The 16739-nt window shown below is 32.5% G+C and overlaps 1 protein-coding gene and 1 long non-coding RNA gene across 3 annotated transcripts; one reads left to right on the forward strand and one right to left on the reverse strand.

Annotated features, from left to right (window-relative positions):
* Window positions 1-321: 321 nt before the first annotated feature.
* Window positions 322-5057, reverse strand: LOC126820346 (uncharacterized). Its single transcript, XR_007679922.2, has 4 exons — window positions 4980-5057; window positions 1760-1824; window positions 1444-1495; window positions 322-343 (listed from the first exon to the last, which is right to left on the reverse strand). It is a non-coding gene; the product is annotated as an uncharacterized LOC126820346 (long non-coding RNA).
* A 152-nt stretch (window positions 5058-5209) lies between these two features.
* On the forward strand, window positions 5210-15963 carry LOC126820345 (dynein axonemal light chain 1). Of its 2 annotated transcripts, none has more exons than XM_050548241.2 (10): window positions 5210-5243; window positions 6230-6268; window positions 8646-8755; window positions 9535-9590; window positions 10302-10357; window positions 11628-11717; window positions 13015-13068; window positions 13588-13624; window positions 14243-14329; window positions 15044-15963. In XM_050548241.2, exons 1-10 carry the CDS (start codon window positions 5241-5243, stop codon window positions 15082-15084), a joined length of 573 nt encoding a protein of 190 aa, XP_050404198.1. In that variant the 5' UTR covers window positions 5210-5240; the 3' UTR covers window positions 15085-15963. The 2 variants fall into 2 exon arrangements, with proteins under 2 accessions (XP_050404198.1, XP_050404197.1); XM_050548240.2 differs by having other exon boundaries at window positions 5215-5337.
* Window positions 15964-16739: the final 776 nt, after the last annotated feature.

Here is a 16739-nt window from a genome sequence, read left to right on the forward strand (position 1 = left end):
GTCACCGATATTTCAATAATTCGCTTGCACGTAGGGGTCTTTAGCAGTGGGAGGAAACCCATGAAGTTGGACAGGCAACCCTACTCTTTGTCACATACAGTCAGGGAATCGAAACCATGCTACTTAAACAATTCGGCCAGCACTGTTGGAATACTACCACAGTAATGCAATAAATAAGATAATAGATTTGAACATTTACTTACATGCTTGCTATTTGTATATCTAATTCATTCGCTGCTAATGTTGTAAATTTTTGATAACTGTTAATTACTTCTGGGTCATGACCTTTGACTTCAATGAAGATTCTTTTGTATAAAACATCTGGGTCATTTACTTCTGGTTTCTTGAATGAAAATGAAATGAAATGGGGTTTAATATCCTATTTTTCTGCTCCAACTGGGAAAATGAAGACATGCATTCTCCATGAAATGAAATGGGGTTTAACGTCCTACTGTTCTGCTCCTATGCTAGGCTAATGAAGACGGGCATATGCCATACAGTGTGCTATGAGGGAAATTTTGCCTGGGCAGCGGCACTATAGCCTACTCTTCCAACTGCCAAGGGATCTTTTACATGCATTCCAATGTATACACGGGACCTTGTTTTTTTGTCTCATCCGAAGGACTAGACAGCTGTCCTTGTCAGGCCCCCCGTCCTGCATCACTGACAGGGGGGAACCACGCCGGAAAATCCGGATGAACTTTCTCGACCAATGCAGGGATCGAACACCCGACCTCCAGGCTAGCGCCAGCGTCTTACCAACTTAGCCACAGTGTGTTTAAAGGAAAATTTTGTCTTGACAGCAATATAATACCAACTCTCAAGGGTTCTTTTACGTACATGCTAAGTTGTACACAGGACATCATTTATTTCCGTTCCATTAAAACGAAAAGATGTTGTTCCTTGCCAGGCCCTCCATCATGCACTACTGACAAGGGGAAACCACTCTGGAAAATCCTGAGGAACTTTCCCTACCAACTCCCGACACCCGAATTGAAGCCAGGACCACTAGGTTAGCGAGCCAGTCACTTTCTTAATGAGCCACTACTGCTCCTTCTGGCTTCAAAACAGCTTACAAAAAATCAATTATGGTGACTTTGAAATTATTCTTTGTTAATGAAAATGACACATACATTGTTACTCACGATAATTTGTTAAAAGAGAGATGGGGTTTAATTAATGATCAATGTCATGTCGGGACTAATGGTAAATCTTATTTCAATAATTCTCTTGCACATAGGGTCATTGGAAGTGGGAGGAAATCGTAGGATCAAGAGAAAACCCACAATGGTGGGCAGGTGACCCTACTCCTTGTCACATACAACCTTGGGATTGAAACCATGACTAAATGATAGACTTTAAGATCCAGTTGTAGTTGAGAGCTTAAAATTAATCTGTTATTCAAAGTTATAGAAATTAAACTAAGAAAAATCCTATACTTACAACTTCTGAAATTTCTTTTGTTGAGTATAATCTTGATAAAATACTGAACGAACTGAAATAGAAACTAAATTTTTGAAATCCTTAACCAACTTAATATTTACATTTAAAAATGACCCACTGAAAAGAAAAAATGAAAAAAATATAGAGAAAATATTTTTTAAGAAAGTAAGAACTTCTAAGCATGTACAGAGTAAGAAGTTCTCAGAATGTATAAATACTTTACAAATTAAGGAGTTCTAAAGGTATAGAAATACATGCACAATGATTTAAATAAAGTACGATAATCTTATAATACACAAATATTTAAACATCTTACCATGATTGTAGAGGGGTTCTGGAAATATTATTAGATAAACATCTTAGGCAATGCTGCTGGTAAGTCTAAAACAAGAAAATATTTTATAATCAACCTGATACTAATGTCATGTACAACACTATCCTCACACTACCTGTATTATCAACATATGGAATTGTAAGATGATGTCCTGACAGCTCAAAATGATTGTCAATGATTAATAACAATGAAATGAAACATTAGAATCAAAGTTATCGAACTCCAAAATCTTGACCAATCAAATGGTTAATCACTCTGCTTAACCTGAGCAGAAAATGCTCATTATCAAGATAATTCAAGGGATTGGTAATGAAACTATACACTAAGGTTCTCATTAATATTAGAATCAACATATTGTGTCCCAAAGTGAGTGAAAGAGAGAAATGGGGTTTAACATCGACTTGATACGAATTAAAGCATTGTAAAGATTTCTTCATGCTTCACATGGTGTCCGATCCCTTCATTGGCCGATAGAGTACATCCAGATTTTCCGGCGTGGTTCTCACAGGGGGCCTGACAAGGACAGCTGTCTAGTCATTCGGACGAGACGAAAAACCGAGGTCCCATGTACACATTGCCGTGCACATAAAGGATCCCTTGACAGTTGGAGTTCGATATAAGAGTAGGCCGTAGTGCCGCTGTCCGGGCAAAATTCCCCTCATAGCACACTGTATGGCGTATGCCCGTCTTCATTAGCCCAGTTCGGAGGAGAACAGTAGGACGTTAAACCCCATTGCACCCACAAAAACATTTCAAAAACCAGCAGCAGCCAGGCAGGATAAGTCCACATTTTGCAAGAGATGGATAGAGAAGAAGCCAAACAATCAAGGGCCATAATTCAGGAAGTTATGATCCGATATGCACGAATATTGACAGGAACCAAGATCTTTGGGTTATAAAGATATATTTCAAGTTTCATCAAAATCAGATCAAAATTATGACTTCTAGAGGGTCCACAACCTTGATATAGCTTATTTTTACACTATTGCGTATGTGGGGTGGCCATCTTGTCAAGCAGTTTTGGTCCAAATTTCACGAAATTCGAACTCAAGCATCATTACAGTGTATCGTTTTGTACAATCAGCGACCATAATTAATTCAGGAAGTTACAATCAAATATCGAAAGAAACCATAATCTTCGGGTTATAAACATCAGAAGAAAATTGTGACCTCTAGAGTGTCCACAAGCTAAAACCGTGACTTTTCGTACAATCAGGGGCCATAATCATAGGCGTACGAGCTGGCAGCTGCCCCCCTAACTTTCAAGGCAATCTGACTTTTCGGGCAGATGGGTAAAGTGAAAAAAAAAAAAATATTATTTCATCTAATTAGCAAAATAAAGTGCCCGAAATCTAATAAAACACTAGTTTTACTTTTCTTTGAATTGAATACCATGAATTTGTACTAAATTGACTATGAATTAAAACATTTTGTCTGGAGCCACTTTACTTTGTGCTACATTTTTCGGGCATCGATAATTCTCACACTTTTTTTTGAAAACAAAATTAATCATACAATTTAGATCTAAATTAAAATCAATTCGGAAAATGCAGGATGGAGGGCCTCACAAGGACAGCTGTCTAGTCGTTCGGATGGGAGGAAAAACCGAGGTCCCGTGTACACATTGGCGTGCACGTAAAAGATCCCTTGGCAGTTGGAATTCGATATAAGAGTAGGCGATAGTGCCGCTGCCTGGGCAAAATTTCCCTCATAGCACACTGTATGGCATATGCCCGTCTTCATTAGCCCAGTGTAGGAGCAGAACAGTAGGAGTTAAATCCCATTTCATTCATTTCATTCATTCATTCATTCAATTCAGAAAAACGAAATTATTTAACATTATTTGTATCACGTGAGAAACTTAATCATCAAGGTTTTATATTCAAAATTAACAACAATCATATTGATTATATATGTTCAGTTCAGATTACCCTCCGTGGACAGATTACCCCCGCGAAATCGACTTTGCTTGGGCTATTTAATGGATTACCGCGATGATAATCCGTTCACCCTTGGTGACCACTGAACCTGAATTCAGAAACTTTAGGTAACATCGCACATTAATAAAATATTTAAAAACCTGTCAACTGTTTGTTATACATGTATTTATTTCAACTGTACAAAAATAACACTGAACTTTACGGCAATTACAACAAATATTTTTGACATTCAATCACGCGGTCCGCAACGACTATCAGATACTGCTGACTAGAATTAAAAATCTTATTTTCTAAGCACACACGCTAATTATGCAGTGATTTTGAAAATTATTTCACAACAAAGTCGACAGGGGACAGGTCATATATAAACTCATACATAAAGATAAGGATATAATGTCATATTCTGACAAATTTCTATCAGACAATGATATGGAAACAATCAGCACGACTGGGGCCAACATTTCCAGTCGCATGTATACATGTATAGTTCAAAGATGGAATTGAAACGTGTACGCTATAAGTACTTAAAATAACTTAAAATTTAAAACAACCATATTGATTTTATTAAAACAACAAAATCAATTTTATTAAGATAACACATTTTTATAACAAAATCAGAATGGTCTGAGTAGTCTTCAAAGAAAGCAATTGTATTAAAACAAATATAACTGGCACGTATATTTGTTGGGATGAGTTGTCTTATATCTCGACCCACGTTTTAAAGTTGGGATGAGTTGTCTTTTATCTTGGGATGAGTTGTCTTATATTGGGATGAGTTGTCTTGGGATGAGTTGTCTGTATACCATATATAGTTATGTCTGATCTCTAAAAACATCGAGGGGTAATCAGGTCAATGTTGGCAATCTGCGCACCAGCTTGATAAGCGCAGATTGTAATCTGTGCGCACGGACTGCAATCTGCACAGAACGACAGCGCACATTGCGCCTAACATATACATTAGCTGAGCACTACTCAGGGAATGCCTGTTACATATTAACTTCATTTAAATATTCAGCTTTTCTATATATTTCACAACAACCAGTTTCGCTCTACTCAGGCAATGCCTGTTACATTATTACATATTAAACAACTTCAAAAAGTTTGAACATTATAGGCAAAAACAGTTGTTTTGCGTCAGGAGTCCTGATTCAAAAAAAAAGTTGGACGGAATTCTTGTCTTCTTCAAAAGGAGGGTGATTGACAGCTGTAAGGAGGTTAGACTGCAATGCTTGTCTTTTAAACTACTACCTGATTTACTAAACCTGTTTTAGTCAATTTATTGCAAAGATTTATTATTTTGGCAGCCATATTTGATTTTCGTGCGTTTCTGCGAGTCTAATTTTCAACTTCATTTTAGAGGATAAATCTTAAATTTAATTATTTCAAGTGAACATGGATGAATTGATACAATGAGTTATACTTTGCGTAAGAATAACTTAGAATCTTATTTTTACTTTAACAAAAAACAAAAATTCCCCAGTCTAGCAGTTAACGTAGCCTAGCAACGCGTAGAAAGCTTCAAGATGGTGGGTATTGATTGTTCTTAATTGTTTATTTTTATTTTACAGTCAAGCACTGATCAGACGGAATAACTGACTGACAGAGGGAAAAACCAAGATGGTATTTTTTATTTAATTATTTCTAACATAAATGATATAGATCTATAGTATATAAGCTTAGATCTATTTATTTTCCAGCCATGGCGAATTTTTTTCTCAACTTCTTTCTAAATTTTTTCAAAGAGTAGATCTAGATCTGCAGCGGAATATAAGTTAATAAACTTGACTATTGTCATGTCAATCACATAGTCATTGTTTTAATTATCTAATTATATTGATATTTTGCAATAAAAAAAAAATGCGAATGCAACTAATCTTACGCCAGAGCCTATCTGTCTAGATCTAAATCTAGTTGTAGTATAGTATAGTATTAGTTTAGTAGTTATTAAAATGGCATCATAATGTAAATGTTATTGTTAGCACTAGGCTAAATTAATGCTGGCCCATAATTTATTACTATTATTATGACATAATGATAACGAGCAGCATAGATCAATGATTGTCTGAATTATATTGATATTTTGAAATGAAAAAAAAACAACCACGAATGCAACTTACAATATATAATTATAAATCTAATATAAAATGGCATTAGGTTAGGCCATTAGCATTAAATTAATAAATAATGTTGGCCTTAGTTAGGCTTATTACTATTACATAAAGACCTGCATAATAGATCGATGGAATTTCAATTCAACAGAACGTTGCAAATACTGAATGTGAACAAAATATAAATTAAATACTTTTAGATCGATATTCCTATTATTTACAAAGGTTTATATTTCAGCATATTGACTAAAACAATTACAGTTCTTGGTGATATTTAGTTCTTTCAAGATCTGTACATAAACTTGAATTGAAAATTTTAATATTAATTTAAATGTATTACCTGATATTTCTGTTCACCCAGAAAATTATTAATATAAATAAGCTTATTACTATTTTGTTTACAGTCGAAAGGTACAACAATAAAAGAAGCCCTGGGAAAATGGGTAAGTTGTATATATTTGTCAATTACCATTTAATGAAAATTGTCTCAATCTTCATGTTTTTATTTCTACTCAACATATATTCTGAACAGCTATAATTCAGATGGCTGACGTCACCTACAAGACTTTCGTAAGTTTATAAATAGATCAGTTGACAATGTCTTGGCGAGACTGAAACAGATTAGTAATATGGACACACTCTGTTAAAGTTTATTTTGCTTGAGTATGCAGTAATTGATCTGTTTAGTAATATTGGCTCAAATATGTGTTATAATTTTCATGTATAAAAATAAACCATCATTCAAAACTTGGGCATCACATAACCAGTACTTCTTTAAGTGTCATTTAGTAATGAAACAGTAACACACTAAACACTTATTTATGGAACAACAATTACTGGTTTATTAACATGCAACGTTTCGACGATGATACTCTTGTGTGAACAAAATTGCTAATTAAAGAAAAGTCTTAAAATGGTAGTCTACAGCAGCATATCAATGAAAATTAGTGCAGTTAATTTGTAGCCTGAAAGCCAATCAACACATCAAGATTGGCTATAGACACTTTTAATTTTTACTTTAAAAAAAACAAAGAGGCCATGGCATTTTCAGAGCTTTCAATATCATGTTTTTGATCAATATTGTAATTATTATGTTTAAAAACATCTCATAAACTAAGTTCTATTGATTATGTGAACTCAGGCTACAATGTTATTGATTTTATGTAGTTTATTATTCTACGAATGTGTCTCTCTTTTCCTTGGTTTGATCTCTTGTTTTAAAGCTATATTGATATATATTTAATGATTTTCTTGTAACACAAAAGAAAATTGATCTATATATCCTCAAAAGGCAAAACATTTAAACACAGAAATATTGAGTGATCACTGATGTATGAATGTATATTTTGTAATATAACAATGAATTCAATTATATAATGAATTAAATATTATTATTATTATTATTACAGCATATTTATAGTGCACCCTTTCATATAACATGTTCAGGGGCACTTTACAAAGTGACAATGTAAATCACACATAAACAACAAGATTATGGGCATGTTAACGATTGTATACAGAGTCAGTTAAAAGCCTGATTAAATAAATGTGTTTTAAGTTGTTTTTTAAAAGAATATAGAGATGTACAACATCTTAAACTAAATGGTAGATTATTCCATAATATGAAGTGTGTGTTCAAAGTGTCCTAGAACAAATGAAAGACTATATCAGCAGGTTATAGCCTACATACATAATGTTTACTACTACTGTAATAGAGCCTCCAGCTCTTTTTTATTTATTTAATATAAGTAGGCTACCGAATAAGGCCAAATGTAAAAATTCCTGTCTTTTTGGTTACATGGCCACAAAATAGGGTTCATCGGAAAATCTTTTTTTTTTTTTTTCCATGGAGTTTGTTGGTTAAGATTGGATAGAACTACCTGAACTCATAATTTAATAACCTACATCGACACTAGCATTCTATAGCCTTAGTGGTGTCGTTTTAAATGTACTGTAAAGTTTACTGTAAAGTTTATTATTTTTTCCTTAGCATTTCTAGTTTAATTACTGAGTAATATTTCGGAAAATGTTACAAATACCGAAATTTCAGTGTCTGCAGAAAACAACGCAAAGACTGATTTATATGACTTGAGAAATGAGAAAAAAAAGTTTAGGGATGTCGATTTGGTCTAATAAAATGGGGTCGGTCAGGTAACCATAAAAAAACAGGTAATCAGGCTGAGAGCAAGTTAAAATTTCCTTAATTGGTTAACCCGTTAAAAATTTTAAGTTTACAAGTTAATATGAGTTAATTATCAAAGCTCCTAAATCATGGTCCTTTTCGTATTCAACCCATTTCAGAGAGTAAAAAACTTATTCTTGATCATTATTTTTATTCTGGACTCCAAATCTAAGATTTAGGTGGCATGTTGACGAGAAAACATTTTAAAAAAAATCAAATTTGGTGCCTTCGACCTTGACCCTTCATTCCGAGTTAGAGACCATGGAGACCAAGTTATTTCGACCGGAGATGTGTGATCCGACAGACTTAACTAAAGTAACAGTGGCACTGTGGTCTCTGAATGATATTTTGCATTAATTTAGGACTATTGATGGGTCAGAATTACTACTTTCCAGCTGAATATGCCTATATGACGTCACAGAGTGTTAACACGTTAATTCATTTCTATTAATGTGTTCATCTCATTTATATGTTAACCAGTTAATAAGCTGCACTCAGCCCTGCAGGTAATATTTTTGCCTGATATGTGTATAGTGCATTTTTCAAGCTTATCAAAATGATGAGTTCTTTTGTTTTTTTATAATAATGTAACTTATATTCAAATAGTTCAAATTAATTGTTTTTTTGGGTTTTTTTAGGAAGAGAAAAATGGATGTAAAGCTTCTGAAGCAGAAGATGTTAAACTATATGGTCAGATTCCACCCATTGAAAAAATGGATGCATCTCTGTCAACATTAGCAGCTTGCACGTAGGTATTTTGTGATTGCAATTGAAGCTGCTGGTCATCTTTTGGGGATTTTGAATCTCTTGCAAACTACATTACTGTGAAAGTTAATAGTCTAAAGGGAATATCAGTCCATATTCTGTTCATGATTTACAAAGATTTGATGAATTGTGCAGCAGCTCGATGATAAGACTAGCCACTTAGGGACAATCTGCTAGACATCTTTTTTAATCTGAATTGAAACCGGACGATTATCAGCTATTGATATTTTGGTTTTGATTTCTTAATTAAGTGTTAAATAAACAATTTGAGTGCATTTTAGTTGGTATAGAAAAATAGGTTGTTGAACCCTATTTTATTTCATTAACTGTTGTAATTAAGATGCTTGCACTTTGTTAATGAGACTGTTATCTTCAAATTTTGCTCCACGTTAAGGTGGATCTTCAATTTTGAAATTGCGAACTAGAATGTTCTAGGTTTGAAGGTTTAAATCTTGATCTGAGCCAAGAAGAGTCATCCAGGATTTTTCAAGCCTGGCCTGCACCAACTCTTGTCACGGGACCTCGGTTTTTCGTCCCATCTGAACGACTAGACAGCTGTCCTTGTCAGGCCGTCCGTCCTGCATCACTGACTATGGGAAACAACGCTGGAAAATCTGAATGAACTTTCAGGGCAATATTACCATATACCCTTCTCAAAATGCTGAATGTATATTGTTGAAGAGACAGTAAACCAAATTCCATTCAGTTCCATTGAATTGTATGATTAAATCTTATAACACAATTGTGTTTTTTTTTCTCCAGAAAATTAAGTTTATCAACAAATGGTATTGAAAAAATTGCTAACCTTAATGGACTAAGTGAGTAAATTTTTTTTTTTTTTATTAATTTTCAAAATTATGTATTAACTTGAGGTTTTCCTGCCTTAAATATTTAGATTAAAAGGGCTAGTTTTAGGGCCCAAAAATGCATCAGCTAATGAGTGTAGGAATTTTTTTTAAAGATACATTATGGGAGATTAGATATAGAGCTGGCAGTTCTCACTATATAATAGTTATAAACTAGATAATGTAAAGGGAATTTGCTGAAAATTTCAGTCAAATTGATCCAATCTAAACTGAGAATTTAGCGATTGAATTTTTGGCATAGCCTCGATCATCATTACTAAGGTACGATAAAAAAGCCTTAGTCTCGATTATCCATTTCGTGATTATCGGATCCTAATCCAGTAAATATCGTTGGCTAGCGTTGACATTGAGAGTTGATTATGGTCTGGATAAGTTAATTAATGTCTAATTAACAATTAGATAACATATAGGCCTAAATAAAGACCTGCAATAGGCAGATTTAGCTCTTGCATTATGTATGTTTAAGTCAAATTGACTCTGAAAGTAGTCAAAACAACCAAGCCACTAACCTGATTTTGTTTTCAAAATTTAGAGAACAACACTTAAAGAACAGACCATTCTATTGTGACATCATAAGTGCCTGTGACAGAGTTACTTTATGATGTCATGATAATATCCAGTCAAAATAATTCTGAATTTTTATTGCAATTTCTTTTTCTTCAGAGAATTTAAAAATTCTTTCCTTGGGAAGAAATAACATCAAAAGTTTGACAGGTTTGGTAAGTATTCAGTAACGTCCCTTTTCAAATAATTTAAATATTATGCAAGTCTGTGTATTAGCAATGTTATAAAATTAAATTACAATTTCATTCTTTTTTTCTCCTATTTTTTTTATTACATACATTGTCTATTATCCCTGTCCTGTGTTGAGCTTAGGCCAAACCCTTTCGATTCAGGTGTGCAATATTTTGTTAAAACTTCAAATCTCAACTTTTTAAAACTTTTTCGAAGTAAAAAGCTTTTGAGAAGAGCAACTAAATACTTTTTATATGCCCACATGTCCATCTGTCCACAATTTATTTGGTGACACTCTGCAGGTCACAATTTTTATCCAATTTTGACGAAACTTGAAATATAGGTCTATCTCCCAAAGAACTCGGTTCCGTTTGATATTAGCATGTATCGGATCGAAATTTCGTGAATTAGAGCCCTAATTATACGAAAAATCACGTTTTTAGCTTGTGGACATTCTAGAGGTCACAATTTTCATCTGATTTTGATGAAACTTGAAATACATGTTTATAACCCAAAGATCTTGGTTCCTTTCCATATTTGCGCATATCGGATTGTAATTTCCCGAAATATGGCCCTTGATTGTATTAAAAATCACGTTTTTAGCTTGTGGTCCCTCTAGAGGTCAAAATTTTTATCTGATTTAAAAAACATTTGTATATATCGCCGTTACACCCTAATGATGGTTGGGTTCGAATTTCGTGAAAATCAAACCGAAAGTGCCCGACAGGTAGTGTATAAGTATGTAATACGAAGATTTTGATGAAACTTAAAATATATCTTTATATTCCAAAGATCTCAGTCCCTTTTGATATCGCGCTTTTCAGACCATAACTTCTTAGATTTTGGCCCCTTATTGTACGAAAAATCGTGTTTTTTTTAGCTTGTTCTCTATCTCTTGCAAAATGTGGGCGCAGCTTGCCTGGCAGCCGCTGTTTGTTTTTAAATTAAGTTTTTACCTGAAAAAATTAGAGCCAGAATTTTTAAATGTGTAGGCCCTATTCCCAATTACAGAAATTCAAATGGGTGTGGCCTTACAAGATTGTAATCAGTATCAGTCAATCATACTGGAAATGATTTAATTCACTAAACCATTTGAAATAATGTTTATTTAACGTCCCAACGACAGAATATATCGCTGACAATAAAAATGTTTGTGCTTTTGATATATTGTATATAACATATTTTAATCTAGTGATGTACTGTATTAGAAACTATGTAATTATGTTGGGGTTTTTAAATTTAAAATCCTTATAGGAAGCTGTTGGAGACACATTAGAAGAATTATGGATTTCTTACAATTTTATAGAAAAGTTAAAGGGTATTAATGTCTTAAAGAAGCTAAAGGTGAGAATGAATTGTGTATGATTATAATTACCTAAAGATGAATGCATTATGTAAGAATTAGTTAAAGAGCTGGATATTTTTGCTATAATACTTTAAAAATAAAATAGATAATGAAAAATAAATATATTGAAAATTTAGTCAAATTACTTGATTCTGAGCAAAGTTATGAATGTTTGAAGTTTCAACATGAAATAGCGTAAAAAGTCTTGATTATCAACTACCATTGCTATGATAATAAACAAACTCTTCATTTCCATTTTAACATTTAATGAAGTTATGGCCGACATCTAATCCACTCAATATCTCTGTCATCTGATGATCTGGATTTTTTTTATTTTATGGGATTTTAATAATTCATATAACATTTGAAGTCAGTAAAAAGACCTGTAATATACGCAGATTTAGTTTTCACATTGCGCATCTTTAAAGAAGCTAAAATTTTGATTAAAGTAGTTAAGTCTTTAACTCAATATCATCCACTGTCCTGGACATTGAAAACACAAATTATTGGTCAATTTAAATTAGCATTGATGATGTGATCTTACCTTGAAAAGATGGGCTTTTGCGTGATAACCAATATTAAAGACAAAATAAACATTTTACCATTGCTGCACGAATTGTGTTCCAGAATGCGTTTTAGTACCATTTGTAAGGGACTCAAAGAATGAGGCTAGACATATTCCACAAGCCATGTCAAACCGTGACGCCATATTATTATCTTGAGAGCATGCGCAATAAATACTACCCTTGTAGACTGGAATAACCAGATGCTAGAGATTGCCATTCGATTGAGACTTCTTGCGTTTTTCGGAACATAACTGATTGGAAATTAGAGTAAAAACGGAAACAATTGAATGTAAATCAGTTTATATATATATACATTCATATTACATTTATTATATGCATTGTGTCAATTTCTAGGTCCCAAATATTAGCGATTTAGCTCCTTTAAGATAAAGTAAAGGTGTTGATTTGAACAAATGTTTTATTTCGATTCGTGATTTTTTTTTAAAGATCAAGCGGTAATTGGCATATTTACTGATTTTAGTTTCATTTTGGCTTTGTATGGATATAAAGAAAATCAAATGAAATTGCTAATTTTATTTTTGTCTATAGGTCTAGCTATTTTAATTTGTATTGTTCCTACTTAAAATAAATGATTATATTATATTTTGGATATTAGACATAACACTGAAGAACTGGAACACTATCATAAACATTAATATTCTCAACTCCCAGATAATATTGAAGACAATAGTTTATATTCCTTTATTTTATTGGTGTTATTTAATTTCAGGTTTTATATATGTCAAATAACAGTGTGAAAGATTGGGGAGAATTTCAAAAATTGGTATGTATCACTTATTTTTGTTGTTTTAACTTGTATATTTTAACTTGTATGTGATATATTTTATCTTGTATTTTGAGGCAGAGATGAGTCTATGGTGCTCAGGTAGATCAGATGATAGATGAGAAAAACATAACACCAATTCAAAAAATAATCATAAAGTCTAGAAAATAAAATATCCATGAAAATAGAATCTTTCTTTCCATTTTATTAGAGAAACAAAATAATATGTCCTGCACATGTAGTTTCTTGTATTAATTTTCGAGAATTCTACTTTAGGTTTCAGTTCAATTAACCAATTCAATTTGCCTTTGGAAACAAACAGGATGCTGTAATTTTTTTCTTAATTGTCCCATCCAATCAACAGATGCCTTCTATTGTATTCTACTTTTATTGCCATGTTGAAGAGAACAATATGGTAAATGTCATTGAAACAATATACAGAAAATAATTTAAAATAGAATCAGATAAGAGATTTAATATAATATTTTACAACCATTAAGATTATCTTTTTTTTTGTAGGCTGATTTACCATGTCTTGAAGATTTATTATTTGTTGGTAAGATATTGTTTTAGATTACACTAAGGTCAAATTTCTAAATGTTATCAATATAAGTCTATGTAGAGAAATGGTATTTTAAACTTTGATTATGGCATAACATTGGTTGGCGGTACATATTCATTAAAATTTGTGTCATGTTATTAGACAGGATATGCTTATCATTTGAATTTCTTGAACACCTAATAGCTAACAAATTTTTGTTGTTTTTTTGTATGCAAAAAGAATTCTGTCAGTTTTATTTTGATTCTTTAATTTAAATTTTATTTTTTAAAATGTTCAAATACCTTTATATTACAAAATCTGATTGTGCCCTTTTCCTGTAGTTTACAGGCATTAAAGGTTCCTTCTGTACTCTTATTTAGTCTGTTTGGATTTTAAAAAATAACATGTTTTGATTTTAAAGATAAACTTGTTTTTGATTTTAAAGATAAACTTGTTTTTGATTTTAAAAATTAACTTGTTTTTGATTTTAAAAATTAACCGTATTTGATTTTTAAAAAAATCAACTTTTTTTGATTTTAAAAATTCACTTATAATTTAGTCTGTTCTGATAAAAATTCACCTATTTTTTAAATTCTGTTTTCATGTTAAAAATGTATTTATTTTGGAAATCAGGTAATCCATTAGAAGAGAAACATTCAGGTGAGGGTGATTGGAGGGATCAAGCAGCAAAACGACTTAGTAGACTAAAGAAATTAGATGGTAAGTTAACTCCTTTTTTGTGTATGTTTCTTGTTAATGTTGAAACGCATGTTCAGAGGGGGTGGAAATCCAACCTCAATGCTTCTGATTTTATGAAATTGTCAGATAATTCCCCAGATCTGACACCAAATTTGACTTTGTCTCTATTTTGGACCCCTCGCTGCTCTAATTCCTGAACTTACCCCTACTGTTATGACTAGATTTCAAAGGAAGGAGTCCAAGGTATACTTAAGTGAATAAAATTGGTTACTTCAGACTAAAAGACTCTGAGCTAAACATTTATCCTAGTCTTTAATAACTGTTTATCTGATGCCAGGTGATACCTTTTCGGAGAAATGAAATACAAAACTCCACAAATTCCATGCTGTTTGAGTGCCTGGATAGCCATGTTAAAATCAGGTCCTTTACAGTGCTTAGCATTAGTAGTAGTTTGAATGCCAAGTACTGTGTGCACAAAGGCATGCATGTAACATAAACCTAACCTTGACAGTTGTAATTTGATATAAGAGAAGGCCTAAGTGCCGCCGTCTGGGCAAAATTTACCTCATAGCGCTCTGTGCGGTGTATGCCTGTCTTTATTCATTTGTCCGGATTGAGCAGAAATGTAGCACAGATGTTAAGCCGAATTTTCATTTCTGATTAATAGTATACAAAGTCATCTGAGTAGCTTTGATCAATTTGCTGTTTTATATATGCATCTGTCTTGTTTTACAGGAGTACCAGTAATTAGAGAAGAAGAAGAAAATGAAGATTAAAATAATTATCAATTGACAATTTTCCTATTTAATTCATTTTCATCTTTTTACCTATATTTATGATGTAATAGATCCATTCTGAAAATATAATCCATCATTTTATCTGTGTCATTTCAGTGTTTTATTTAAAATTTTAAATAATATACCACCATTTCTTATCGGTAGTGGAGAAACCTGATGGGCCTAGTTTAAATCCGATTGAATCCATGCCGGGAGATTATCTAGCATTGTAATTTTGATTTCTTAATTAAATGTTAACCCGTTAACTGCGTAGGGCGTTCTAATGTCCTGGACAACTGCCACTCACCGTGTGTAGGGCGTAATATAATGCCTTGGAGGTATTTTCCCCAACCTATTCTTCGAACACGATCGCAGCATGTGTAGGACGTTATATTACGCCGGTTCGAGGAAATCTTATTGAAGGGAGACAACTCTATTTACCGTTAGTTTTAATATGGTTTCAGACTACTAAAATTTGTATTCAGGAATAAAAAGGTCCAAAAATGAAGTTTTTCGTCAAATTAATTACACAATAGGGGGTAGTTAACGTTTTAAAAACTACGCAGTTAAGGGGTTAAATAATCAATCTGAGTTCATATTTAACATTAAGGTGTAAGAAATTTGATATTTTAGCGAATATGCAAATGGCGCATCAGGACTTTAATTTAGGATGACTAAAATTGACTGAACCGAGATTATTAAAACTGTTTGCAATCTTTGTATGTGTTCATGTTTAACAAATGAAAATACAGCAGTTTTCTAACAGAATGTTTAAAAGAAAGAAATGATTATGAAACTTTCATTGTTATGTTAAGTCTGTTGTAAATATTCCAATATTTATATATATTTTGAAATAATTGATTAAATCGTTTAAAAATATTACTTGTTATTAGAAAGGATTGATTTACTTTTTTAAAATTGGTAACCCCAATCTCCTAATGTAAGGTCATACAAACAAAATATTCTGGTTCTCGGAGAATCCTTACCATAAATCTGATACAGGAGGGAGTTTTTTTATTTTGTCAAATTATCACAAATGGGCTATGACTTCTCATAAATATCATGTTTCAAGGCACTACATTCATTTCATTACATTGAATGTATGATTATCCAGTATCATTTATGATTGTCAATAACATTTATCAGGGTTGCATGTTTGATAATTGAGCCTACAGTAGGCTTTCAGATTTATTCAAATTTTTTGATAGTTATTAATTCCTGTAACCCAGGAAAACATGTAGGCTTGTTCTTTTTTTTAAAATAAAAACCGGGTATCTGAGAACCAAAATATTTTTTTTATTTGGCCTAATCTTTCCTCTTTTCTGTAGGTATAAGCAATATTCCCTCAAATGTTTAGTTTTCATTGTGCGCAAATTGTGCACAAATATCTTATATAGTGTGCTTGCGACAATGGTAGCACCAAGATATTTCTACAGAAATTGTTTCAGTATAAATTTTGTACAGCTTATCTATCATTCCGAATAAAACTGTATTGATCAATGAACTTTCCATGTTCAATTCTCAGACTAAATATTTCAGTGTGTTCGTTATCCTGCCTCTGCATTAAGGGGAGATAATTGATTTTGGCCCGGTTGTTGGGAGCATGAAATTCATCTTTCCATATTTGAAGTGATGGATATGATTTTGATTGGTTT

The sequence above is a fragment of the Patella vulgata genome, chromosome 5, assembly GCF_932274485.2.
Source record: "Patella vulgata chromosome 5, xgPatVulg1.2, whole genome shotgun sequence".
Classification (NCBI taxonomy): Eukaryota; Metazoa; Mollusca; class Gastropoda; family Patellidae; genus Patella; species Patella vulgata.